The sequence below is a fragment of the Eublepharis macularius genome, chromosome 5 (genome assembly GCF_028583425.1).
Source record: "Eublepharis macularius isolate TG4126 chromosome 5, MPM_Emac_v1.0, whole genome shotgun sequence".
In the NCBI taxonomy this organism is placed as follows: domain Eukaryota; kingdom Metazoa; phylum Chordata; class Lepidosauria; order Squamata; family Eublepharidae; genus Eublepharis; species Eublepharis macularius.
In genome coordinates this window covers 69012200-69039200 of record NC_072794.1, presented here as the reverse complement: position 1 = coordinate 69039200, position 27001 = coordinate 69012200, and the positions used below count along the sequence as shown (strand labels likewise).

The window sequence follows — 27001 nt, the reverse complement described above, 5'->3', positions numbered from 1 at the left end:
TCTGTATGGAAAGAATTAAACATGCCAATACTGAAAGGGGAAAGAGAGATTAAGGACTGGATGTACCACTTTTCATGAAGAGAGAAGAAAAAACAATGACCAGAATCTTGGGGCATATCAGGACTTATTAATGCAGACTCAACCTCTTACTTAAATAGTTTTTCCCTTCTTTCCTTATTTTCTCTTTTTTATATAACACCATATAGTCTATGTTAATGGGTCTTCTGAGTTTATTAAATGTACTTAGACTGTACTCCTCCTCAAATTATAAAATACGGGCTAAGCTAAATGACCACCTGCTCTTCTTAACCATACGAGTGTGAAAACCCAAGTAAATAAGTCCAGATGGTCAAAATAAAATAGATAAAGGAGTTACTATCTTTAAAAAGTAAAATTGTGTTTTGAGAGAGAGAAAGAGAGAGAGAGAGAGAGAGATTCAAACTAAATATTGATTTGGCCTCTATACCCTTACTATTATGAAAATACAAGCAGACAAGTTTGCAAGGCATGGCCAGAACAGATATAAGAAAGAGGAAATTAATATAAAAACTGCTCTTTATGTTGATGTATATTAATGTCCTGCTGATATTTTATGTTTTGCTACATCCGCCTTCCACTCCCAGAACGATTATGGATCTAAGATCCCTGATTAAAAGGTAAAAGAGGGGAAATGTGATCTATCTGTAATATGCACAAAAGATTACTAGAAATATAAGCTACAGAGTAAGTGGATTAAAAAAATATAGAAATTAATAAAAGGGTATCTTGAAGGTATATGGGGCACTAATTACATATATAATGGTTTTTTATATCTATATGGATGATTATGTGTCTTGTATGTGAATCTCATAAATGCTTATGGCCTGTTGTAACCCTTCCCTATATATTATAAAAACCCAATAATTTTTTTTTAATTGCCTTGGACTATAGTATGTATGAGCTCCCTGGCATCGGCTACTTCTTACTTTCCGCTTCCAGTACACAGTCATACAGTTCTAGCTTTAAGATTTGTATTTTGGTAAACACATTTGCAAATAAAACATACCTGTGTCTAATCATATATAAAGAATGGGCACTTGTAGAAATTAATTGTCCTTAAAAGAATCAGACGTGGTGCCAGAAAAGGTTCCAGTTCTGATTGAGAAATTTAGGGTACAGCTACTTTTATCAGTCTTTTGTAAAACTACAATGGGGCAAGAAATTAGGGGGGGGGGGTGGACTAGATTCCTCTCCACCAATGTTTCTACATTTTTTTAGCCATTTCCCCAGAAAAAATATGTACATTGTAGGTTCTCTGGCTACATGACATAAAACAGAACAACATGAGATATCGTAAGAGAATTCAACAATTATAAAAGATTTGCATACCTCAATCAAATCTTCTGACAAAAACTAAGAAGCGTTAAGTGAGAAAATTCTACAAGTATTACCAAAAGGAAACTCAAAGCTTAAGTTTATTGAACTTTATTTCACAAGTCAATCCCAAATCCTTGAATCACTGTGAATCCCAGGAAGCCATATTAGCATTATATGTGACTGGAGCATGTGATCAATACACGGTTACAGTCATAAGTGATGTTTTATTTGTGCAGCATTTCGTTATGAGGAGGGGAAAGGCCACACAAGTTGGATGAGTAAAAGTAGAGGTTATATACTGCTTATATCACATCTCATCCCCCCTGCGCCACACCTTGCATGAAACATCAATGAGGATATTAATTGGAATTTGGTCAAATAAATATTCACTCCTACAACAGAAACAGTTCCTTAGCAGAATGAACTCACTGTGCAAAAGCAAAAAAAGCCAAACAGAGCATATGAACTCAGTACTTCATGATGCATGTATCTTTATTTGAAAAACAAGATCTCAGACACAATTCTGTCCTCAGAAAGCACGTAAGTATTTTCACTTGCTTTTCTACAGAGACCCAAAGGCACATCCAGCATTTTCAAGGAAGAGACCAAGAGAGGACTCCCTACATCAGTATCCTGTGAATGCAGCAGAATAGGCATCTCTTACAGGCTCCACAGTAGAATAAAGAAGATACTTTCTAGGACAGACCTGTCAGTCATTAACAACTCATCTTTTCAAATTTGATATAAAACATTCTAATTAGAGCCGATTGCAATTGTTGTATCTTACATCTCAAAGTCATAATTTGCAAAGTATTCCAACAGCATTGTAATTACTGTTCATGTTAAGTGCAAAGATATTTAACGAGTAAGAAGGACCATCTTCCCCAAAGCACCTTGGCTGTGGATTATCTCTCTGTGAGCCTCTGTCACCTTCTCCATTGGATATTCAGGGCCTATTACTGGTTTTAGCCAGCCAGCTTCTACACCTGCAAGAACTGAAGCTGCACATTCACCAAGCTCCTCCTAAACAGAAAACATATGCATTTAATCAATTTTTAGAAGATAATAATCCTCTATTCTTCAAAGCTTCCAGTCTAAAAAGTTTTCATCAAAACTTTCATGCCTCCCTACCCCTCCCCACCATGATGTCCATGAAATGGCGCTCCGGGGGCTAGGGAACCCTGAAGAATGACATGAGCAGGGTCTGCAGCAGCAAAGAGGGGGAAATTAATGCTAATGTCCAGTTTAGTCTGGATCCAACATTAGAAATTAATTCATTCTTTCACATTACAGAAAGAAAAATAATATGTTCAGAAGTCTCTGCATTTAAATATGGTGCAAATGGGAGGGATGGTTACAAAATATAGAAATGCTAACAGAACATTTGCCACATCAAATCATAAGACCAAATCTTGAAAAACAGATGCTATGGAACATCTATTTGTCAGGCCAGTCCAATACCTGTGGATAGGGACTAAATAGCTGCCCAATAGTTTATATAAATGTGAAAAGAGTTAGAAGCAGTAAATGCAGGGGAGAAGAGAAGCTAAGGAAATGTAAAGGAACTTTCAGACTGTCACACAGTTTGGAACTAAAAGCAGCCCCTATCTCCAAGACAGTGTTGTGGAAAACATTTGCTGACTTAGCTCAATGATTTCTGTAAGATACTGCATTATGTATTTTACCTTTGATGCAGCGAATAAAAAAATTCCTCTGATGCTGGACTCCTTCATCATGGTATCTCTGGGGTTTATTTCAATGGAACCTCTGCATCCCACAATCTGACATGAAAGCAATTAGGAAATAGTGAGATATTGCCAGTTGATTTTGCATTAAGATCCTCATTGAAGAGCTGAACTGATGACTTACCATCACTCTTCCTCCTTTTTTCAAAAGTAGCAAGTCATTGGCAAGGTTAACATTAGCCAGCATCTCTATAATTATGTCTATGCCTTGCTCACCAGCAGTTTCCTACATAAAAATAAATTTAATAACCTGTATCAGTCATTCAACTTTACAAAGTCACGTATTTCCTGTTTGACAGATCTGAAAAATCACAAGTAACAATTTCAAAATACATTTTCAGTGCTGCTAAAAACAGTACGGACAACTCTTATGCATACATTGTTCAATTAGCTGCATTACCTCCATGTCTTCAACAGAATCCATATATTTAAAATAGATCCTTTATATGATTACTTAAACATATTCTTGATCTTTTTGCTTATGTGAGTTTAAGAAAATACACAGCTCAGTTTTAAACCGAACATTTAAAGTGAGGTATTAAGCAAAAGTGAAACAGGGGCACAAAGAGTAGAAAGGCAGGGTTTAAATGTAATTAAACAGGAAAATCCCTTTCTTACCCAATAGCACAATGCATGACATTACTAAGCCTGAGGTTAGACAGGCAGCTTCCAGCTAATCAAATCCTGAATTTCAGAAGTCTAGCACAAGTGCCTTGGATGCTAAAGTCTGAATTAAAACAAGCACCTCTTCTGTTCTAAACCTGAGAGATAAGACATTGGAAGAGGGTACTTTTACTTCTCCTTTCCATGCTTCAAGCTAAAAGGGAGAGGCTGAGCTAAGCATGCCTCGAACACATTTTCAGATCCTACATACACATACTACATGTCCAGGAAACTATAACCTCTCTTGGACTTGGAAACAGATCCCCTCTCCCTTTCAATTAGACTCAATATTCTGTGGCTTTTGAAAATAGGGGGGAGGGTGTTATAAAATGAGTAATTTTTGCACACCAGAGAAATCTCTTGCTCATAAAGAAAGTCTTTTCTTCTCTTTGACTGGCACATTTTTATTGTCCTATATCTAGGCCCAGGACTAGAAGCAATGATAAACATTTTTAAAGGACAATTATAAAATGAACTGCTGAGCAAGAACTGGGATACTGGTAAAGATTCACCTCTGGCCAAAACTACAGATTATCTTTAACATCTGATCGCCATAGGGACTTGCAGCCTTGTGAAAACTCTGCTCTAAAGCACTTCAGGGCACAGTATGGATCCGGACTTCACCTTAGGAGGAGGAAGGGTTCCAGGACCCCCTCCTCAATGCTGTTTTGCTGATCTAAAAGGCCCTAAGAGGGTGTTACTTATTCCTCTGGAGAGGCTGCATATGCACTGAATGTTTGCATTCCCTTCCGGGAAAAGCAAAACACTTGCTAACCCCTAATTTGCACGCTTTTCTCCACCCTCCACTTTCTCAGAGCACTGCAGTACTTCCATGCACCTCTCAGGTTTTCCCTATCTTTCCTGAGATCCCTCATAAATATGTTTTACCACAATGTTTTCCCCACAAGACTGAGGTTCTGCTGGTCAAGAGAAGCTGCGTGGGGACTGCGGAGTCAGTCTGTTTCGGTGGGCACTGCACTCTCCACTGAAGGAGCACATTCATAGTGAGGAGGTGCTACTTGATCCTGTCCTACTGTCTGAGGCAGGTAGCACCTTTGATCAGCTCCAGCTGGTTTGCTAGCCACAGCTGTTGCTCAAAACACATAATCTGGCCACAGTGATCCATGCTCTGATTACATCCAAATTAGATTACTATAAAGTGCTCCACTTGGGACTGCCTTAAAAATGGTTCAGAAACTTCAATAGGTCCAAAATGTAACAGAAAGGCTACTGTAAGGGATGGGATACAAGAATTTTATCACCCCAGCTCTGAAAGATCTGCACTGGTCACTCATCTGATTTCAGGCACGATTCAAAGCTCTGGTTCTTACCTTTAAGGCCCTACGCAGCTTGCAGCCAGGGTACCTTAAGGACCATTTCCTCCCATACTATTCAACCTGCAACTCTGCCTCTATGCCCCCAAATTCAGAGGTGAGACAGGTGGCAATTAAAGACAGGGCATTTTCTGTGGCAGCACCATGCCTTTGGAATACCCTCCCCTTTGAGGTTTGCCTGGCAGCTACTTTACTTTCTTTTAGGTGCCAGGCTAAAACACATGGTTTTACCAACACTTTTTATACTAGAGATTTTATCTTATCAACAGTCAGGATGGCACTCATGTAGATGGGAAAGTCCAAACCTTCCCATCCTGTCCACATGGGCAAGTCACACAACTGTGATTTAAATTATTATATATGCATTATGGAATGTCAAAGCCATACACTGCCCTTGCTGTCTAGACAGTGAGTATCAAGGCTGGTCGCATACAAACATACATTGGACCTCTAAGATTCCTCCACCAGTTCTGTGAAGTAGAAGGTTTACAAAGATTTGGCACATTTGTCTATGGCTGTATAGCTGAACATACCACATCAAATTGTCATGAGTGGAGTCAAGAGGTGAACATCACCACACAATCAGCAGAAGGATAAATTTGTGAATTCAGTAGTATCAAGGGGCTAGCAAAACCAGCTAAGCATGCTGCAACTGCTGAATTTTCACCCACAGTTCCTAAATACATTTTAAAAAGTGGTGCTAGCTGTATTATATTGAGCTTTGAATACTGCAAGAGGTCTTAAGTATAACTGTGTTACCTTAATTTGAGCTAAGTAATCCTCCTTCCTGTGATTAAACACTTTGTGGGCTCCATTTTTCAGAACTAGAGTCATTCCTTCTTCAGTACCAGCTGTGCCCAAAACCATCAAACCATAAGCTCTTGCAATCTGGCATGCTGCTATTCCAACCTAGAATATTGAAATAAGTATTTTGGGGGAAAGAGAGAACTCATGTGTGCAGCACACACCATCCCATGCCTCCTTTATCCACTAAAATTTCCAAGAGGAACGTTTAAAAGCTTTTCCAGGAGGCTGTTCCATAGACATGGGACAGCCACTGGAAAACCCCAATCCCAGACATTTGCAGAATGTGTCCAGAACAGGGTACTGACAATAAGTCCTGCTGTGAAGAATGGAACTACCACAAGGGAATACAGGAAGAGGCCACCCTTCAAGTACATAGGCCTCAGCTCATGAAGGGCTTAAATGTGAGCACTAAAACCTTGAATTCCACTTGTTCGTATACGGTATAGACAAGGAGGCCTAGGATTGTCAAATGTTTGGTTCTTTTCATCTGTCCATCCAAATGCACTAAAAACACCAATACAATTATTAATACATGCCCAGAAACACTATGAAGTAGATAAAAATATGCACCTGAAAGTCTCCTTTGTAACAAAGCAGTAACTGTGCCTGAAATAACTTTATCAGCTTCATCTACGAAGGATGATTTTGTACAGAATGAAGCACTTTGGTCAGTGTGCAGCACACTCTTAGCAAAGAAAATTAAATCTCACAATTATTCACAAGTATTTAATCACTACCAACTTGAGAGAAGAAAGTAAGAACTACAAAAGGGCTCATGCTTAGAACCACAAGGAGCCCTATTTAGTGGTCAAGTCTAAGGGGGTGCAGTTCGGTTTGGAATTCGGATTCAAATACCAAATTTTGGCTGATTCAGTAAAATCCAGGTATTCCAAATCAAAAACCAGGTGCCTTGAATTTTTACTAAATTTTCAGAGGGGAAAAAATCAGTAAAATTTGGCCATTGTTTTCTAAGGGAAAATCACTCTAGGAGCTATCCAGCGGGATGGAGGGTCACTTTTCAACCAAACCACCACATTTGGAGGAAACCTACTCATCCTGACTGTCATTTAAAGATCCTGCCCCCGAGTTCCATAACCAAACTTAGCCGAACAGAAGCAAACTGAAGCACAGGAATGAATCCCTCCAGACCTAAAGTGAAGCAAGGGGACCAACATCACACCAGAGGATCACATCCATTCCACCCAAACCAAACTGAAGCAAGCAACACTGTTGCAACTTAGCTCAACAGAACCAGTGTTATTCACAGCAGGCAGGCACTGAGTTCCGCCAGTGGGAAACACCACTGAACAGAACCAAGCAGTAACCAACCACAAGACAAGGCATTCCCTTGCTTCAGTTTGCTTCTGTTGGGCTAAGCTGCAACAGTACCCCTTGCTTCAGTCTGGTTTGGGTAGAATGGATGTGATTCTCCAATATGGTGTTGTTCCCCTTGATTCACATTGGTTCTGGAGGGATTCTATTCCTGTGCTTCAGTTTGGTTCTGTTGGGCTTTCTCTGGGATGAGCTCAGCTTGCATTTCAGAATGTGTTTTGGCCATGGCAGCCTTGCCCCAGAGAATTTATGCAATGGAATTTGACTTTTTCCCCATAGGAAACAATGGAGTGGCTAGGGTTCATAAATTTGGCCCCCAGGGTCCAATCTCCTTGAAACTTGGGTGGGCATTAGAGGACAGTCAGGAGTAGGCCCTCTGAAAGTTTGGTGGAGTTTTCAGAAAAATGCCACCCCCAGCACCCTATATTGTCCTCAGATAATTGTCCCCATAGGGAATAATGGAGAGTGGATGGGGAACTTTCTTTCGGGGCCCATAAAACTGGCCCTGGAGTCCAATCTTCATGAAACCTGGAGGATCTTTAGATGACAGTCAGTAGTAGGTTCTCTCAAAATTTGGTGACGTTTGGTTAAAAAATAACCCCCAGCAGCCCCCGCAAGTGATTTTTCCATAGAAAACAATAGCCAGATTTTTCAGAAATACTGGAACTGAATTAGAATTTGGGAAATTACAAATTTTTTCCTCAGATTCGGTAAAAATATTAGGATTTTACTGATTTTTGAGGGGTGCACACCCCTAGCCAAGCCTACACATTTCAATTCGTTTTCTTCAATGTCACTGAAGGCTGACAAACTATTGATGCCCGTATGAACAGAACAGGAACAACCACGATTACAGCCATCCTCAGCATGGCATATTTATCTCAGATACAGGACAAGCTCAACAGAAAGCACCAACAATGCAAGCTTTTAGAAGCATTTTTCCTGCCTCCCTCTTCCTAAAGCAGCTGTCTGTGAGCCATGAACAAGTGATTCTAGAGGTCTGGAACTTATACAAATAGCCAGAGAACACACACAGCAACACTGAGGAGGGAAAAATGGGTAAGAGTGCCCCACCAGCCTGTTCCATGGCAGCACTTCTATTGGTGCTAGAAGATCTGCAGATAGGAGATTTCACTTCCCTTCTCTTAACAATACAACCACTTGTGATACACAGCCAACAATTTATGTGGGTTCCTAAATCCTCAATATAGGCTCACGGGTGATTTCTGGCGGAAGTGAAAGATACATCATACCCAGCACCTTCTGCAGGTGCTACATAGGCTCCAACCCCCATTTTTAATGCTAATGTTAAGATTATTTTTAAACCTTATAATGTTATGGGAATATAATTAAAGCCCCTTAATTTTTAAAAATACTTACTCCTCCACTTGCTCCATGGACTAGCACAGTTTCTCCTGCTTTGGCATCTCCTCTAGAAAAAGAATGCAAATCATCAACATGACAAACTTTCTTCTATGCAACCGCTGTATAAACTTGCAACAAGAAAAGCCAAGACTGTATTCAGCGGCTACTTTGTACTAGGATTTTCATCTGGCAATAGCTCCAGAGTACAGAATTTTCACAAATATCTGTTACTTTTCACATAGTAGGCATAGTATCATTTGGCATATGACAGGCTCTAGAATACGGAATATCCAACTTGCTTCAGATCACAGCTACCAACAGAACAAGTTTATTTGATATTTCTTTGGTGCAGATTCCACCAAGGTTTTCTTCATGATGTTCCTCAGCCTCACAAGTCTTACCTCTTTTACCTCTGTAAAGAGCAATCCCACAAGAATGGGGCATTAAGAAATGAAGAAAAATAATCAGAACTGCATATGATTCCAAAGATGAGAAAAGAATCTGTTTGAATTGCTTATGACCAGTTTGAACATGTGAACCTTACTTTTGAAAGAGAGCATGGAATGCAGTAAAATATGGAATTCCGACTGCTGCGCCTTGCTTGAAATCCAGTTTGTCAGACAAGGGAAAGACTGTGTCAGCTGAAGCAACAGTATATTCTGCGTAGCCACCAGAAATGGTACCAAGGGTAAAAACCCTGTCTCCGTTCTGGTACAAGAAAACAAACATCAAGTGAACCACTGTGACAAATTATGTTCCAATAATTACAATAAAAATATTAAGCAGCATTTTCACAAAGGTAAATCTTGTTATAGATAGAAGGACAAGAGAAAGACTCTGCTGGACAGTTGCCAAATCTGTAGTTGAAACACACAAGTCAGGAAATCCTTAAAACACCAGAAATAACAAGAGATGCAACCTACCACAATTAAAACACTTTAAGGGAAAGAAAACATTTTAGGCAACTCTTGATAGTCTAAACACTTCTCCCTGTTTGTAAGCAAGTACCAAGCACAAAACCCTAAGCTGGGTCATTCACTGATGCAGATAATGGAAAAGAAGAAAACAACTATTCCACGCTTCCAGACAAGACAATGCAATCGAACTTCACACACAGAAGTTTACTTGTGAATGCAGGGCCGGATCTACGGGGGGGAAGGGGGAGTAGTCTGCCCCCGGTGCCGCCAGGGAGGGGGCACCAGGAGCAGCTCCCAGCTGCCAGAGCACACAGGCGGCAGTGCGGGCAGCCTCACAACTCCCGCACTGCATTTTGCCTGCCCTGCAGGGCAGGGGGTGCACGGCAAGCCGGCCGCCCCCTGTCCTGTGGGAAGGCGAATGCCGCGGGCAGCCTCACAGCCCCCCGCGCTGCTTTTGCCTGCCCTGGAGGGCAGGGGGTGCCCAGCAAGCCGGCCGCCCCCTGTCCTGCGGGGAGGCGAATGGCGCGGGCAGCCTCACAGCTCCCCACACTGCTTTCGCCTGCCCTGGAGGGCAGGGGGTGCGTGGCAAGCCGGCTGCCCCCTGTCCCTGCGGAGCAGGCGAAAGCAGCGCGGGCAGCTGCAAGGCTGCCTGCGCCATTCGCCTGTGGGGAGGCGAATGGCGCAGGTGGCTTCTCAGCCCCACATGCTGCCTCCGTCCGCCCTGCGTGATGACGTCACCAAAGTCACTATTTTCTACCTATTGAAGGGCACTTTCATGTTTGTATTTTATTGTGATACTGGTTTTTAATGTTTGTGTTTCTATTTTAGTATCATATTACCACCAGTTTTAATGTTTGCATTTATATTATTTTAAGTAGTGTATTGTATGTGTATGCTGTAAACTGCCTCAAGTACTAAACACAGTGAAGAGGTAGTATATAAGTTAAACAAACTGGCACAGGGAACAAGAGAGATTTTTGCCAGTTTCTCCCTTCCACTAGAGACTTCCACTTTCAGGTGGGGGAGAAGAGCAGGAATGTCCTATCTTTATCATAGTTTTTTTGACACAACCCCACACTTCATGATGGACTGTTTGTTACCAACAGGTGGCTCCAATGTAACAGTGTATAAGCATGGAATAGGCAAAACATGCCCTCCTGCCATCAGGACGTTATCTACTGGATCCAAACCAAAATTTATACATAGCAAATGAGCATGAGCAACTAGATCGAAAACAATACCTTGAAAGCAGTTACATGCTCTCCAACAGCTTCTATTACCCCAGCCACATCGGAACCTGGTGTGTAGGGTAGAGCTGGCTTTTTAGCATGAGTCCCAGAACGAATATAGGTCTCCACTGGATTAATGCCACAGGTGTGAACTTTAATGAGAACCTGAAGAAGAAAATGGTAAGTGGTGAACAATTTTAAAGTCACTAGCAATTGGGTGTTTTTACACGCTCACTTTTTAAAGAGTTATATAAAATGAATAAATTGTATGTTAAGTATCATAAAACCAGCTTATTAGCAGGCTCTCAAAACTCTTGACATCAGCTATTTAGTTAACAATGAAATAAATTTATTTTATTGTAAACAGTGATGTATGCTATTCTTTCGTACTGGATTAGTTTTTACTCTGCCTGCATGTTGTTCTGTATGCTTCTTACTGGAGCTTCTAATAAATGAGTTAAATAATACATTCCATTGATTTAGGTCTCAACTTAAGGCATTCACTTTCACCTGGTTTGCTTTTGGAACTGGCAAGGAGACATCTGACTGCAGTTTAAGCACTTCAGGTCCACCAAATTCAAACACTCTGACAGCTCTCATCACAGTTCTCCCTGTTGCCATGGCAACTTAGAAACTCAAGTGATAAAGATTCAGTGTGTTAATCTTCGCTGGCTTTTCCACTTCAGAGGGAAAGGATAAAAAAAACTTTGCTCTTCAGCTGAAATTTAAATCAAAGGTTCACCCATTTCATTCTGTTCCACAATATATTGCTTTTTGCTGTATAAAATTATTTAGCCTGCAAAGGGAGAAAAATAACATCATCAATGCAAAGAAGAAACTGAGCTCATACAATTAATCAAGCATGTTAAAAATAAATACAAGCAAATCTATCAACCTGGAATAATAGTAGTTATTGCATTTATAAATCTAGTGTGAGATGGGTTGGTTTGCATAGGAATGTTCACCACTTGATGACTGCAAGCTTGTGGAAGGTGAATGAATTAGCCAGCACAGAGCTAAAGAAATTCAGGTCTAAAGGAATTAAAACAGACCCAGAGAGCCAGTGTGGTGTAGTATTTAAAGTGTTCAACTAGGGAAAGGGAGACCAAATCCATGCTGCACTCAATCCCTCTGGATGAACAGGGAGAGTCACTATTTCTTAGTCTGATCTACTTCACAGGGCTGTTGCAAACATAATGGAGGGACTACATAAACTGCCCTGAGCTCTTTAGAAGAACAACAAAATAACCATAAAACTCGCTAGATCCATTAGGTATCCTACTTTAACTAGAATCCAGCTATTTGCTACATGTTAGTTAATACGCGTACAACAGTTTTCAGACCATCTGATCCCATGAGTATTCAGAATTAAGATCCACCAAGTTCAATGGACTTACGATCTATAAAATTGTTTCATGTTAAAACAGTCTCCTGATAGAAAGTTCAGTGTCTGCTACAGAAATTAAGATTAGTCCTTCCAAATTTGTAAAAGGATACAGTTCCAAGAAATCTCAAACTAGAAGCATTACTAAGTATGCCTTCAAATGCTGTTTGATTATACTTCAATTTTATTACACTTTCCACACATGCAGCATAACAAAGGAAGCAATTCTAAGCAGGTCTACTTGGAAGTAAGTCTCAGGTTATTCAGTGGGACTTAATTCTAGAAAAGCACCTTTAGGATTGTTGCTTAACTGTTAAATTGTAAATTACATAGTCGTAACAATGTTTGTTTGTTTAAAAAAGATTAAAATTGTGTTTAAAACAGGGAGAGAAAAGAAGATCTTACACTGCTTTGATCTCTCTGCAGTTTGACAGGCAATGATACAGATGCTCTGATTCACTATTCAACACTTTACTGCAGATTCCCGATGCTAAAGTCCATTGTCTATAGAGCTTGAGAAAAGCCAACGCAAAAGCCAAGATATTGAATGACTTTTGAATTACAGCTGTTCTATACTAAATGCAACCAGATCCATTTACCTTCCCCAACAGAAAACTTACGCAGGCTGAAAGCCATGGTTACGGACAACTAACAAACACATCCTGTGCCAGAAGTAAGAGCTGGATAAGTTGTTGCACATGTCATGAATAGCAAAGGGAGAAAAGCCGTAAGTAGGAATGTCTGAGAAAATAGAAGTCTTCCCAGTTTCATTTGTGAAGCAACTAGCACTACAATAGGTTTCCATCCCCATTTTCTCTCTTACATCACCACCTAGCAATGTTAACATTTTCTTCAAAATAAACTATTAGCTTTTTCACCTTAGTACCCTGCAGAATCAGTGGATCTGAGGAGGGATTAATTTTTAACTTCAAGCTCTGAGTAATAATGAAGTTGATTTTCAGCACCCCCTCTCAAACAAAAGTCAGGAGAGGTCATGGCTCAGTGGTAACACATCTGTTTTGCATGCAGATGTCTTAAATTCAATCCCAGGCATCTACTGCTAAAAGGATCAGGTTGTAGGTGATATGAAAGATCATCAAGAACTGCTGCCAGTCAGAACTGACCTTGATAGACCAATGGTCTGTAGCCCAGTTTATTTATTACAGTGAATCCACATATTACCTGTTTGTAAGGAGAAGCCAACATGAATTCACTACATAAATAAAACAGGGACCAGTACTTAGATAAATGTGCAGTTTCAACCATGCATACAAGTGTACATGCACTGAACATGAGAATTACTCAATACATTTATAAAGTGAGATATATACTGTACACAGATTGTACATGCTGCTACTGTAACATTAACCAGGCTTGTATATGGAAGCTTTGTGTCAAACATAAGTTAAGGTTGAGTAAAGAGGACTTCACACATACCCTAAATGTCTGTTTCATATATTAACCAGCCAGAGAGCTTCAAATACACAGCATCACTAAGCTACTCTCTCTTCCTTACAAATCATAGTTTGTCTTTAGAAGCTTGTACGGTATTTCAAAGGTTACTTCTGGGGCTTGCTGCTTTTTAACATCTCACAAAATGGTTACTTGTAGCTCCAGTTCTGAAACTATTTACAAGTCTGTAAATGCTACAAACAAATCCAGCAAATTTAACATAGAGCTCTGAAAAAAAGGAAAATATACATTTCAATTAACTTAATCCAGCTAGTCCTGCACCTAAAGTTTACTACCAAGTAGTATTACTTAGTAATACGGTCAACCAAACAACACAATCCTACCCCCGTTGCCTCCCACAGACGCACGCACAGGATGACAGTTTAAGTGTTTACCACCGCTCCTGCTTACACACTCCCGTTTTGTTACAAAATAAAACCACCCAGGGGCAACTTACCGCCTAACCAGAGTCCTGTTTTATTTTGCTGCTACAGCCCGTCTCTACTACCTACCCAAAATGCCTCTTTGGGTGTGCGGCTCACTCTTTCGTGGGACATAGGATCTTGCTACACCTTCAAAGCAGCCCTTCCCTCTAAGAACTCCTACTTCACTGTACTTGCAAGGGGAGGGATGATCCGCCTCATAAAAACCAGAGCACGAGTCAGGTCACATGCTCTTCAGCTCCAATCAGAGCTTCCGTTCTTTCTATGCAAAGCTTTCATCATAGAGAAGTTAAAGGATAGAGCGATACCACAGGCGATTGTTGCCAGCTGCCGCCGTCAAGTGTAACAGGAAGTTCAGGTTCGATCTCTGGTTTAACCTGACGCTAGGCGTCCCTCTGCGGAAGCGCGAAGAGATGGTAACAATTTTTTCCCCGCAAAGCATGTCGCTTTCTGGAGGAATCAGGACTGCTTGCGCGGGCGAGCTGATTGTATTTGGGGCAGCGGCTTCGTTATAGCATCGCTGTTACTCACGTGGGAAAACGTACAGCTATAGGCCTTTAGAACTGGGTCCGGCTCGTCTTTTCCCTTATCCTGGTCTTATGTCATCAACGTGCGAGGTATAGAGATTAGCTTGAGCCTTTTAGACCTGCTACCCTAAATGGACACTTAAGTAAGTGTGTTTAAAATTGTAGTCCGAGCCTGTGGGGTTTAGGAATGAAACCTCGTGGATTCCAGTTCTGGATTACCACTACCCATGCAAAAAGAGCAGTAACACAGGAGGGAGACAGATTCTACTCTTTCTCTTGACTTCTTGGATTGGTCTTGCTTTTACAGGGAATTTTAACAAAGAGGGAAACATTCAGCAGGGCTTTCTTTCACAGGTAATAAGGCTGTACTGTAGGGAAATCGTTCAAAGAGATGCGTTGGTACAAGGATAGGAACTATACTGTATACTGTCTACTGCTGTAAATATGTTCTACTAGATAGTTCTACACTGTTTAATATGCCATGTGCTGTTGTGTTTCAGCATCATTTTCAGCTCTGTATTGGATTTCTGCTTTTCAAATTCTACTATATTTGCCCTGTTGTACTGTTTGTTGAATGTCCCAGCCGCTAATGGTATTAACTTACTCTATGTAACTTGCCTTGAGTCTCAATGAGAGAGGAAAATGTAATTAAAATAAAGAATAAATGTATTCAAAAATGTGTTCCTCCACCGGTAGCCTGCAGAGAGGCAGTGCAGTCCCTTCTATGATCTTGTTCCCCCTGTATGTGCAAAACAGGTCTAAAGGGTTGGTTTACACACGCCAAAGAATGGAAAGCAGCACTTTGGACTACTGGTGATTGATTCTAGCTTTGAATATTCCTCCTCAAACAAGAATTTAGAAAGCTAGCCCAGCAACAAGAAAGAGAATATATTCTTTGTCGGTTGTGCTGCTTTTCTATTTTCTAGGAACTTTTAACCTGAAGGAGCATTCTACCACAAAAACAGCCACCTGCAATTGGAAGCAGCGCACTCCTCGTTACCGCCTCATTCTTCCGCATGTGTCAAAAGCATTCAGTGAACGTTGTTCCCAGGGCAAAGGATCGCCCACCTACGTCCCTCTCGTTACATATACTGAGTGCACCCCTTCGGCACGTCGCCTCAGACAGCCACCCCCCTAGAAGCGCCGCAGCCCCTTGGAGAAATCCTCCCCAGAAGTTCTCCTAAACCCGAAAGCACACCAGCCAGCCACATTCCTCTGCTTAGATAGCTGCGCGGAAAATCTCCGTACAGCTGTGTTGGGAAAGGTCCTAGTGGGTTAATGCCCGGGGGGCTGGCCCCGCGAGAGGTGAGAATTTCCTCCTGGGGCCGCCCGGGCGAGGATACAATCGCCTCACCTTGCCCTGCGGGGGGCGAAAATTGCCATACACTGGCTGGCCGCTGCAATTCTTTCTCCTTCGGTGGTATGGCCAGGGAGGGATGCGCCGGTGGGGGAAGGCCGCCTCCTCTCGGTAAATTCTCCTCTTCATCGAGAACCGTCACTTGGCCGCAGGGCTGGAAGTGCAGAGCTGCAGTTCTACTATCCCTTCAGGTCCCGTTGAACTGGATTCTTCCAGGCGCGGGCTGCACAGTTTGTCCCACGTGGCCTGCCGTCTGTTTAAAATGGCGGCGCCCACAGAGGAATTGTTCTGAGTGCTGCCATTGCCGTGCGGGAAGGGAAGCTCGACGGCCGCCGCCGCCGCCACCACCACCACCACCTTTCCCCCATGGCTGACTTTAGGCGCTGGAAAGAGCAGCGGCTGTCGCGCGCGGACGGGAGCCGGAAGGGCAGCGTGGACGAGCCGATCGCTGACATCGTGCGGCTCCTTAATGACCATGACAGCTTCTGTACCACGAGCTCGTGCTCGGGCCGCGTGGTAGTGCTGGAGCAGCCTCCTGTGCCGGCCCCCGCAGAGGTAAGCCTCCCACCGCAGATCTCCCCCTGCCACGCGCCTGAAACGGATCTATTTACCTTGGACTGCGCCCTCCGGGCCGCTGCTGCGGGTTCCTACAGTGAAGCATCTCTTTATGCCTGTTTGTAGACCGTGAAGGTTGGCACTCATTCTACGAAGTGTCCCTCCCAAGTCCTGCTGAACATACTTCCGAATAAACATGCAGAGGACTAGACTGTATGAGTTCAGAATAGTAGCTGTTTCTCATCGATTCTTTCCCCACCACTACTGATCGTTCACTGGGCTACATGTTTTCCTAGATCCGCCCCCCCCCACCCCTCCTAGAGAGGCCCTGTCTGGCTTCTAGGCTTGTTCAAAATTATGTACATTTTCCCCACTAAGGTTGATTCCCAAGACCAACGTGGATCTTTTCTGTCCGCCCTCCCCCCCCCTCAACTTTCCATTACATCTCCTATACATTCTCTCCTTCAGCCAGACTTTCACACTGACTCGCACCTGTTCGCTTCTTTTTTCCATCATATGGCAATAGGTCCAGTTTATGCTTGGTGAGGAAAAGTGTCACTTTCCACATATAGGGAAACTTACAGAGTGCTTTTTCTCCCACTAGCCTACCACTGGCTTTGAGATCCAGAAGCAAAATTGTACCTGGCTTATGGTGACCCATCAAATATGTACAATGGAAGAAGTGGTAAGAAAACTGTGCCATGTGCTTCTGTATTTGACCAGTCTCTGTATCATGCATCTGACGAAGAGAACTTGATTCTTGAAAGCTTATGCTACAATAAAATTGGTTAGTCTTAAAGGTGCTACCGGACTCTTTCAGGTTTTTTTAAGTCTCTGTCACTTTGTATACAATCAACAAGAAAAATTGTTCGCTGGTTCTGGATGGATTAAAGAGGTTTAAATAATTGTAACAGTGCCATTCTGTGCAGAGTTACATTCTTCTAAACCCATTCTGTAGGATGGTACTATAAAAATGATGCTATGTATCCTAGTTAAAAGTTGTTCTGTAGGAATTTTTGACTTAAGTGGGGGTGCATAGACATTGTTCTCAACACAAACAGGACTACACTAATAATTTCCGTCACAAGTCTTTTTTTAAAAAAATTAAATCACAAATGCAGATTTGTTTTAAAAAATCCAGACAAACTAATTTTACATTAGTAGACCTTGTTGCATTAAAAAAATAGTATTCTGCTCTCTCCCCCATCAAAGCTGTCAGTCATACTAATTAGTTATTATCACCTTGGGCCTCAACCGGTCTATTAAGATGAAAATGTGTGCATAATGATATTTTTATTAGTAATTTTTACTTTCTCTGAGTGATCTCTGTTGACAATTAAAGCTACTTTAAACCCAGAGTGATGACAGATTTCAGTGTAATGGAGTCTTGTGTGCTTTTTAATTGAATTAATGCTTGGGTTTAGTTGTTACCTTGTACATTTACTCAATAAGAAATTTTAGCTATCATCGAAATCTTCCAGGTGATGGCAGAGTGATGGTTGTTAATAAAGATATTTTGCGGGAAAGTATAATTTAATTGCTGTATATGCTTATTTTTTTTAAAGATTCTTGTTTAACAGGTGTTATGTCAGAAAATATGAGACAGTTTTAACAAGATTTACTAATTAATTGTACAGGAAGTTATGTCCTAATTAATGTAAAATATTTTGTGGTGCTGTTTTTTTAAATACCAAATATTTTATGTTATTTGATTTTAAAGTTTTTGTATATTCTCTTAGAATTGCACTATACATTTAGCATGAAAATAACCTTTGAGATCTTCTGATAAAAAGGTTTGTACTTAGACTTACCATTTGCCCACTCCAGGTGGGTACTTTCCCATTGATGGGCCCTCCCCTCCCACTTGTCCTTGCTTCTGCAGCCAGTTGGAAAACAGTCAAGGGCAGAAGTGATGTTGTGTGGTGATGACATGTCACGCAATGTCATGTCCGCCACTTTCTCTGCCCCCAAACCTCTCCAGGGATACTAGGAAGCAGCCTGCCTCCCTATTTGTACTATTTGTTCACTGACAGGAAAATACAAACATTGCTTTGTTTTGGCATATTTGAGCCACTGTAATTTTCTAGGAAGAATAATGTATTAGAGAGCTGAGAGCCAGTGTAGTGTAGTCTTTAGACTGTCAGACTAGGATTTAGGAAACCCAGTGACCTTGGGCCAGTCATATGCTCTCAGCCTATCTACCTCACAGGGTTGTTATGAGGACAAAATGGAGTAGAAGAAAATGATGTAAGCAGCTTTGAGGCCCCACTGGGAACAAAGGCAGGTGTTTACACACGAAGAATACAATTGCTACCTGACAAATGTAGATTTTCTGCAAAACCCAATTCTTATAATTCAACAGGTAGCTCACACCTGCAGATCTGATCAGGGCACAGGAAGGAAGTTCCTTGCTGCAGTAACTATATAAAAACTTTACTCTGGTACCACTATCTTTAATCAAAAGGCCACATGGCAGAACTCTCTCCTGTTACATTTTAAAGGAAAATTCCTGTTTCTGAGATCTGAAAAAGGACTTGTTTCAAGCCCAGCAGTATATAATTATAGTTCCAGAGGTTATGGTTTAATATTTATTGATTGAGAGCCTGATCCCACACCCACTGGGAGTTTAGCAGTTGGCTTTCATGAAGGAAGGGCTATGATAGACATTTTGAAGATGTAATAGGAAATTACTTCCAGTTTTTTAATTTTAAAGTTGATCCCCTTTCAGGAAATTAGTGATCTAGAAGCTATAACATAACAATATCCTTCAATCGCAATACACATTTTTAAAAAGTATTTTGAAAAAACAAGTCTCTGTAGGCTAAGGCCTCAATCCAAAGAGGTTATACATACATTTGGAAAGAGAACAGCCAGACCTTTCTTTGAAATATTTGTTATAACAACTTTTATAACCCAAGTTGCATTTTAAGCTGAGCTGTGATTGGTCTCTTTGTGTGTTGACTCTTGCTGTGACAAAGAAAGCTCTGACTATGCCTCGTTACCCTCCCACCCCACCCCCCCAGCAAATGTGTTTCTTTCGGAGGAAGGCCTCAAGTTGTGATAATTGCAGATAAGCACTAATCCTTTAACTTACATTTTATACAAAAATATTTCCAAAACTGTTCAAGATTAGTTATAGTAAATTGTACTTACATCTATTGCCACAATGCTGGCTTTATGACTGAATTCATTTCAAGTTTTTAAAGATACTGACTGAAATGTTACAAGAATATGCTATACCAATGAAGACCCTTGATTCACCTTCTGTTCTGCAATGTTTTAAGAGTCTAAAAAGACTGGTTATTTTTATTATTGTTACTAGTTGTTCTCATTTGTGGTATTGATAAATATTATGGATCTTGTAGCTTACAGCCTTGCGGAGAGCCACCGACGATGCCATATTCAAATTTGAGCCATTTGTACTTCACGTGCAGTGTCAAGAGCTACAAGATGCCCAACTCCTGGTAAAGTGAAGTGTTGTTGTTGTACTTAAATTCCATCCTTGTTACACAAGTAACAACTGGCTCTCTATTCACTTTTCACACCTAAGATCATTCCCTGAAGTAGTTTGTTTAATAACTGGGACTATGAAAATACAATGATGGGGGGGAAATGGGGTTTATATCATTTCTGCAGATGTGATATTCATAAGTGAAATTATTGTTTGGTTGAAACCAGTGGCAAGGCTTCCACTGACTGTTGGAATGAGAATTTCACAAATGATGTCCGATCTAATGCTGTCCCATCTGTCTGAATTAACCTTCAGGAGCCATTGTAAGCCTGCATGAGATTTTTCTGTTACTTTGCTTCATAGCAAGAAAAAAGGATTGGGTTGGATCCAAACTAAATTTTTCAATGACAGAATGAAACTTTCTTCCCCACTCCCTCCCACAACTGATCTCCATGAAATGCTGCTCCTGAAGGTTAGGAGAACCTCAAGGAATTTTTTGAATGGGGTCTGTAGCAGGAAAGGGGAATCTGCAGAAATTGCCAGTTTAGTTTGTCTCCAACCCATTGTCTTTAATTTTTCTTAGATGTTGTTTCAAGATATTAATAACATGCTCATAATCCACAAAAAGTGGTAATTTGGAAAAGTGTACAGGTTTTTTCTTCCTGAAATCACATTGTCCAGGAGCATTGTCATATTGGAAGCTCAGATGGTTTACTTTTTCTAACTTTCACTCTATTTTCACAGTGCTTTTGACTGCATTGCTCAATAGGTATTCTGATTACACTTGTTTTATTGTTGCATACCCTTTGCTGTATGTCTTTGACATTTTGGAAAATTTCAAAGCAAAGTCTTATTCTAAATGTTCAATACTTGAAAAGAATGGCTTGCAACTAGGCATGTTAATGAAGGTGTTTAAAAAAGATGTGAGTACATGCCAATGTACTTAAAAGTGAATGGTTGCCAGTTTTCCACAATTTGCTATCGTATATCAATTAAGACTGTTGCTTCTGATATTTTTTCCTATTTTTGCAGCACAAGGTGGCTATAGAAGCTGGTTTCAGGAACTCTGGTATAACTGTCGGTCGAAAAGGAAAAATTATGATGGTATGTTTCTCTTTTTTACTACTTCATGTCCACAGTAGCCTAAGAGATCAGGCTCTTGGGCTCATTCCCTGCTCAGGATTATATGGTGGTAGCTGTGATATGGCCACATCCTCAAGTCATTTGAGGGTAGCCACAGTTTTTCTAGCCAGTGTCATACCAGAAGCCACTATGTCATAAATGCACTACCCATTTAGATGTGTGTTTCAGCCAGGCCTTGAATACAGCAGTGGTCACAATCACTTGCAGGGCTGCTAAAAATGTGATCCATCCTTTCTCCTTCATCCAACTATATGCGGTGTTAAAAAATTATAACAGAATGTTGTAAAAAGAGTGCCTGCCCCTTTTGCTCATGTCAGCTTCTGTCCCCTTCCCCAAAGATACTAATCTTACTAAGATTTCTTTGAACAGCGTCTCTGTCCTATATATTGTTGACTTCTTAAAATGAATAGTAATGCTAATGTTCAGGGTACTACTTTTGTCTCATTCTAGGCTGTCCGGAGTACGCATTGCTTAGAAGTTCCACTAAGCCAGAAGGGAAAATTGATGGTCAATGAAGAATATGTTGACTTTGTGGTTCAAGTTGCTAATCAAAAGATGGAAGAAAACAGGAGGAGAATTGACAGGTTTGCTAACTACTAAGAGACACAAAAGAGGGGGACAGGACAAAGAGTTGAATGTTGCATCTAGAAAATTGTAAACTTTGATGTGGACTGGATGGCTGAACTAAAATAAGCTCGGTGTGATATCAAAGTTTAAGGGATAAATATGGATTTTTGTCTCTATTAACACAAGTGGTCAAAGCACACTTAATGCATCAGTGTTTTCTTTAGAAGCTCGTTCAGTAATGGTAGCTGAGAGGAGATTTATCAGATTAAACATGAGATAGAGAAAGAACTGTAATCCAGGAGGTCACTGGCAGAAATCTCATTTCAGCCACAAATTGAATAGGTAAACTGATGCAAACTGCTGTGATTCAATCTCAGCCCTGTCACATTTAACATGAATAGTTATATCTCAAATGATTGTGTGTTTGTAGTGATGTACATGACTTACAGTAGTCATTTGGCTCTTTTGTTTGATGGTAATTGCGAATGTGGCTGTCCGTGAACCGCACTGAGAGTACCACTAAATTAGAGTGTCAGATTCAGACTTGGTTTTGAATTCCTGCTTTGTGACAGTCATTTTCACTCAGCTTCACCTACCTCACAGAGTTGGGAGAATAAAACTTAGGCAGGGAGCATCATGTTTGCTACCCTGAGCTCCTTAAAAGATGGTGGAATAAAAATTACAGATAGATAACTACACTTTGAAAGTGTATGGAGGAAATCCATTGTATATTTTCACCAAACTTCACTGGAGCCTTTCTCTTAAAATGTACACTGTTTGATATCACAACAGAAAGTCTCTAGGTTTGTATATTAGAAATCTGGAATTAACTGCAGAAGCAGTTCATTGTGTTAGTTGCTTGTATAATGCCTACCTAGGATGGGGGAATGAGAAGGTGACAGAACTCTGTTCTGAGAATTTGTTTTGTCCTGTTCTTAAGAGTTTGCTGGATTTCTGAGGTCTAGAAAGTCTTGTATTCTTGACGTGTCTGTGTAATACCTGATAAGCAGTTGCAGGAATGGAATGATGATGTCTGGAAAATGTTTATGAATTTTAATAATGTATTCCTTTTTGTTTCAGATTTTACAGCTCTCTACAGTTTGCTTTGGAAAACAGAGACTGTTTCAGAAGCTTGCTTGACAAAGAGAGAGAACAGAATAGAACAGAGCAGAATAATACAATGGACACTTCTTGTAGAAGCAGAAGAAAATCAAAAGGGACCCAAAAAGATAGTGAATATACTTCTGTACAGAAAAATAGAGAGCTGGGAAGTGAAGATGACACAGAAAGCAATCTTAATTTTTTTCCACTGAAATGTGCTAAAAATGAGTTTTTGTAAAATAGACATAGCTGTACTATATTTGTATAAAGTTGGGTCTTATAGGGCCACAAATGGAGTGAGTTTAGGAGAGGGATTTTTGCTAAGTGCAACCCCTATTGCCCCCTGCAAAGTTTTTCCAGAGGGTCTGAACATCATGGGGAAAAGAGTGACACCAGGACTCCAGAGGGAATCTGCAGAACTCGCTTCCTCCATCTTTTTGTACAACTGAAGGAATAGCTTCCTTCCAAAGACTCGCTTTGGAGGGGAGGAGGGAGAAGTAGTGCAAAGGAAGACACAGCAAAAACCCACTACCATCAACTTGCACCATTTGCTAGTCTGCTGGAGCCAACCCAGTATGTGTTTTTTGTACTGCTCTTTGTAAGAGCTTCTCAGATTTTAGCGCTCTAGAAAATAGCATAACAAGATAGTTCTTATGGATGTTAAACCCCTAGCAAAGTCATGAAATGCCATTAAAAGTGAAAAATTCCATGGAATAGTAAGTTACATTATTTAATACAAAATATGAAATATCCCCAAACGGTATCTCATAGATCACCATAATGAAACATTATAATAAATGTTTATTTTATTTGAAAGTAGAATTTATAAGATTAAATATTGGTTTAACACCCTTCTGCTATTAAATCTTTCTTACCTCCTATTTAATTTAATAGAAATAATGGAGAGCACAAGTTCTTGCAATTTTGGAAGAAGAAAGGAAAGCATGAAACAAAGTGATCCCTGATAAAGCCACTCTTATGAATGCTTGTAACAAGTTATTAGCCCAAAGCACTGTCAGTGTTCCTTTATAAATATTTCCCCTTCCCTACTCTGAATGAACAAGCCTTGAAAAACAGAAAAGGTAATTGGGCAAGTATCCAGGAATTGTAATTGCCGTTTCCTTAAAAACAAAAGAAGCCTTTAATAGATTTATTGTAGCATGAGCCTTACTGACTAGATCCCACTTTATCAGATCCATGAAGTGGGTCCTCAGTTGGTAGAGGTGAATTCATACAACCTCTATCTGTATACATACATGTGCGGTTCCAGAAAAGGCACTGAAAAAATGGAAGCCAAACAGCCTGCAACCATATTGAAAATGTAGACGTCTGGAGTGAAGTAGAAAAGCCGCCCACATTCGGTGAGTGGGCCATCTCTTTCAGGTTGTGCAGAAACAGCCTGGAATGTCCTTCTAAGGAATTATTCTCAGGATCAGAATCTCATATTAGTCATTACAGTTTAGTATGTTTTCTTCTCTCTCATACATACCTTACATTAGTATGAATAACAGAACAACTGGTGGGTAAGGGTTAGGGTTAGAAGGGTGTCCTAAACTTTGCCTGGTGTGTCTGTTTTATTACTCAAAAATACTGTTACTAATGCAGTACCACACAGTTAATTTCAAAGAGACTATAGCTGCATCTGGTATAATTTGCAGATGAAATTAACAATTTACCTTTGGCTATAGATATTGTCTGCACTCCCTGGATGAGGTTTGTGCAATATGAAGAAATCGTTTAGAGGAGGTTCAGGAAGGGAAAATCTCAATACAATAGTAAAATTGTTTGCTCAAAAATACATTGCTATCAGAGAATCCATGTCAGGATTCATTGCACTTTACTACTCTTTATCATCTGTGACTTCTATTCAAGCGGCAACACCTTCACTGTACAAGAAGACAGTGAATTATGCCATGGGAGCTTCTTTCATGCTGCCTTTTGCCTATGCTTTTTGGTCAGGATCCACAGCTGTCTACAGCATTTAATGTCTTGGGAGAAGTGCTGGTCCTCAGTCTTCTTGGAAATCCTTTGTCCCTGGCCCCAGTTTTCAAGAGGCTGGTTAATTTAGGCTGGGGAAAAGTCATCGTCATTCAGTGTGTCATAATCTATTGGTGTTTCACATTTTCCATGACTGAGCCTTGGAAATCTAGGTGTCAAGTTTTCAGTATCATTTGTAAACTTGTAACTAAGCTGCTTGACATTCTCGTCATTTAAAAAGAAAATGGGAAGTCTGACATTGAGTTGGATTAGCATGTGATAGAAGCCTGCCTGTTGCATTTCATTTAATTCATGCATGTCTGTAAATAAGTCAGCAAAAGTTAAAGCAGAGGTCTACAACTTGGGGTGTATCCAGACTAAATTGGCAATTTCCACCCATTTCCCACTACAGACCCCCTGCCATGTTTTTCTCAGGATCCCCCTATCTCCCAGGAGCAGCATTTTGTGGAGATCAGTGAGTTGCAGTAGGAGAGGGGAGGCAAAAAAAGTTCCATTCTGTCCTTGGAAAATTTAGTCTGGAACCAATCCCTTGTTTGTTCACCTTGACCATACATATCTTCAATTGACAAAAGCCAATTGCTACTTCGTATTTTCTTTGTTGGTTCTTTTTTACTGCATGGCAGTATGTGAGCAGCATGTTTACAAGGGTGCTTTAATATACAGCAATCTTCTTTCGATGCCAGTTTTGTTCTGAATTGGGCCTATGTATGGAATTCAAGACGGATACACACAACAAGGCATGCAAGGAAGACAACTTAATGAGCAGATGTTTGGGATGGGAGTCTCTTGCCCTGTCCTGTACACTTTCCCTTATCCCTTTCAGTTTTTGATACTGTTAAGGTTAAATGTTGTATCTGCACAGATATTAACGCTGACAAGTGGTTTGGCGCCTACCATTTTGTCCCTCTGGCATAAGAAAGCTTCTGTTATCCTCCATCCCACTGAGTCCCATGTCTTTTTGTACTCCAAGATCCTCTGGCCTTCTGAAGACAGTGATGCAGATGAATCCATCCTTTAGATACCAAGGCAGGGTCTCTCAAATAAGGCATGTATTTCTCCAGTGCTTTTGAGAGGAAGTAGCCTGGCTGGCTGTGACCTCCAGGGGGACATTAATCAAGGATCTTTTCTGCAGCCCTCCAAAGTTCCCCCAAACTTGCCCTTATTTGCAGGATAGTAACCACGGGTAGACTTCCCTGGTGACTCAACCCATCGGCTCAACTCCTAGCCATTGTCAGTAGGTCTGAATTACACCTACCACCCAAAGTAATTCAGTCATCTGCAGGCAGATGCATAGCAGTTCCAACATTACATGGGTACGCTTCTCTAGTATCCCTCTACCATAGAAAATTTCAACTCTCCTCTGGCAACCTGGATCCTGATGCTTACTCCAACGGGTTTCGCATTCTAAAGGTACATCACAGTACATGTACATCATAGTACATCCCAAAGTTCACCAATGGGGAGCTGGATCCCCAAGTTTTGGCCCAATGTCATTGTGGATCCTGGTTCTGCACCCAAACTGGCTAATGACTTACCCACTGGCGCCCAGGCAGATCCAAGTACAAAGAATGGTATTCCAAGCCCTCCATTTGTGTAGATGGTTTTTCTCCCAAATCACTTTCCATCATTGACACTGAAATCACCGGACCTTCTCATCAAAACAGGTAGAAAATGCTTTCTCCCGTTCTGCTTCCTTTTCTGAACTGACTCTTCATGTTGTTCTGTCCACAGATGCAATTCCTGTTGCAGGTCTTGTTAATCCAAAGCTGACCTCTTCAGCCATAAGAACAAATGGAAGTTGAGAATGATGCTACAGACCCATCATTTTTGAAACAAAAACAGTTCCTTAAGCCTACACAATACACACATTATTTGGTGGCCCTTGCCTTTGGTGTGATTACAAAATTACAGGTTGGTTCCTAACTAACCCAAATAATGTTCTGCTGAAGCTCCCTGTGCTGTCCTTGTACACAAGGTAGTTGGGATAGGGAAGGGATCCTCCAGACTCCAGAAGATCCCTTCCTTACTTCACTCCTGTTCTGGAGTCCAGGATGATGTGGGATATGGTGTGGAGGGCTGCAGCAGGAAAGAAGAACTGGTGACATTTTAGAGCTTCCTTTCTGCCCACACAAGGCCACAACTGGATCTCACTGACATTAAAAAAAAAAAGTGGTGCAAGCTACTTAATAAATGCAAAATGTACAATATTTGCCAGATGATAATATATAAACACAATGAATATTTGAGAAGGGGGATTATTTCAGACTTTCAGTAT

General features: G+C 40.8%; 2 protein-coding genes across 5 annotated transcripts; one reads left to right on the top strand and one right to left on the bottom strand.

Annotated features, from left to right (window-relative positions):
- Positions 1-1830: 1830 nt before the first annotated feature.
- CRYZ (crystallin zeta) lies at positions 1831-16031 on the bottom strand. 4 transcript variants are annotated; one of them, XM_054980473.1, is made up of 10 exons: positions 14097-14197; positions 13570-13812; positions 11259-11544; positions 10761-10913; positions 9147-9310; positions 8618-8669; positions 5858-6007; positions 3226-3327; positions 3042-3137; positions 1831-2379 (listed from the first exon to the last, which is right to left on the bottom strand). In XM_054980473.1, the coding sequence occupies exons 3-10, from the start codon at positions 11367-11369 to the stop codon at positions 2215-2217; spliced, it is 993 nt and encodes a 330-aa protein (XP_054836448.1). In that variant the 5' UTR covers positions 11370-11544; positions 13570-13812; positions 14097-14197; the 3' UTR covers positions 1831-2214. The 4 variants fall into 4 exon arrangements, with proteins under 4 accessions (XP_054836448.1, XP_054836447.1, XP_054836445.1 ...); XM_054980472.1 differs by lacking the exons at positions 13570-13812; positions 14097-14197 and adding an exon at positions 15909-16031; XM_054980470.1 differs by lacking the exon at positions 13570-13812 and having other exon boundaries at positions 14097-14204.
- Positions 16032-16153: 122 nt separating this feature from the next.
- On the top strand, positions 16154-23442 carry TYW3 (tRNA-yW synthesizing protein 3 homolog). Its single transcript, XM_054980474.1, has 6 exons — positions 16154-16466; positions 17071-17151; positions 19832-19930; positions 20950-21021; positions 21511-21644; positions 22708-23442. Exons 1-6 carry the CDS (start codon positions 16278-16280, stop codon positions 22964-22966), a joined length of 834 nt encoding a protein of 277 aa, XP_054836449.1. The 5' UTR covers positions 16154-16277; the 3' UTR covers positions 22967-23442.
- The last annotated feature ends 3559 nt before the right edge of the window (positions 23443-27001 follow it).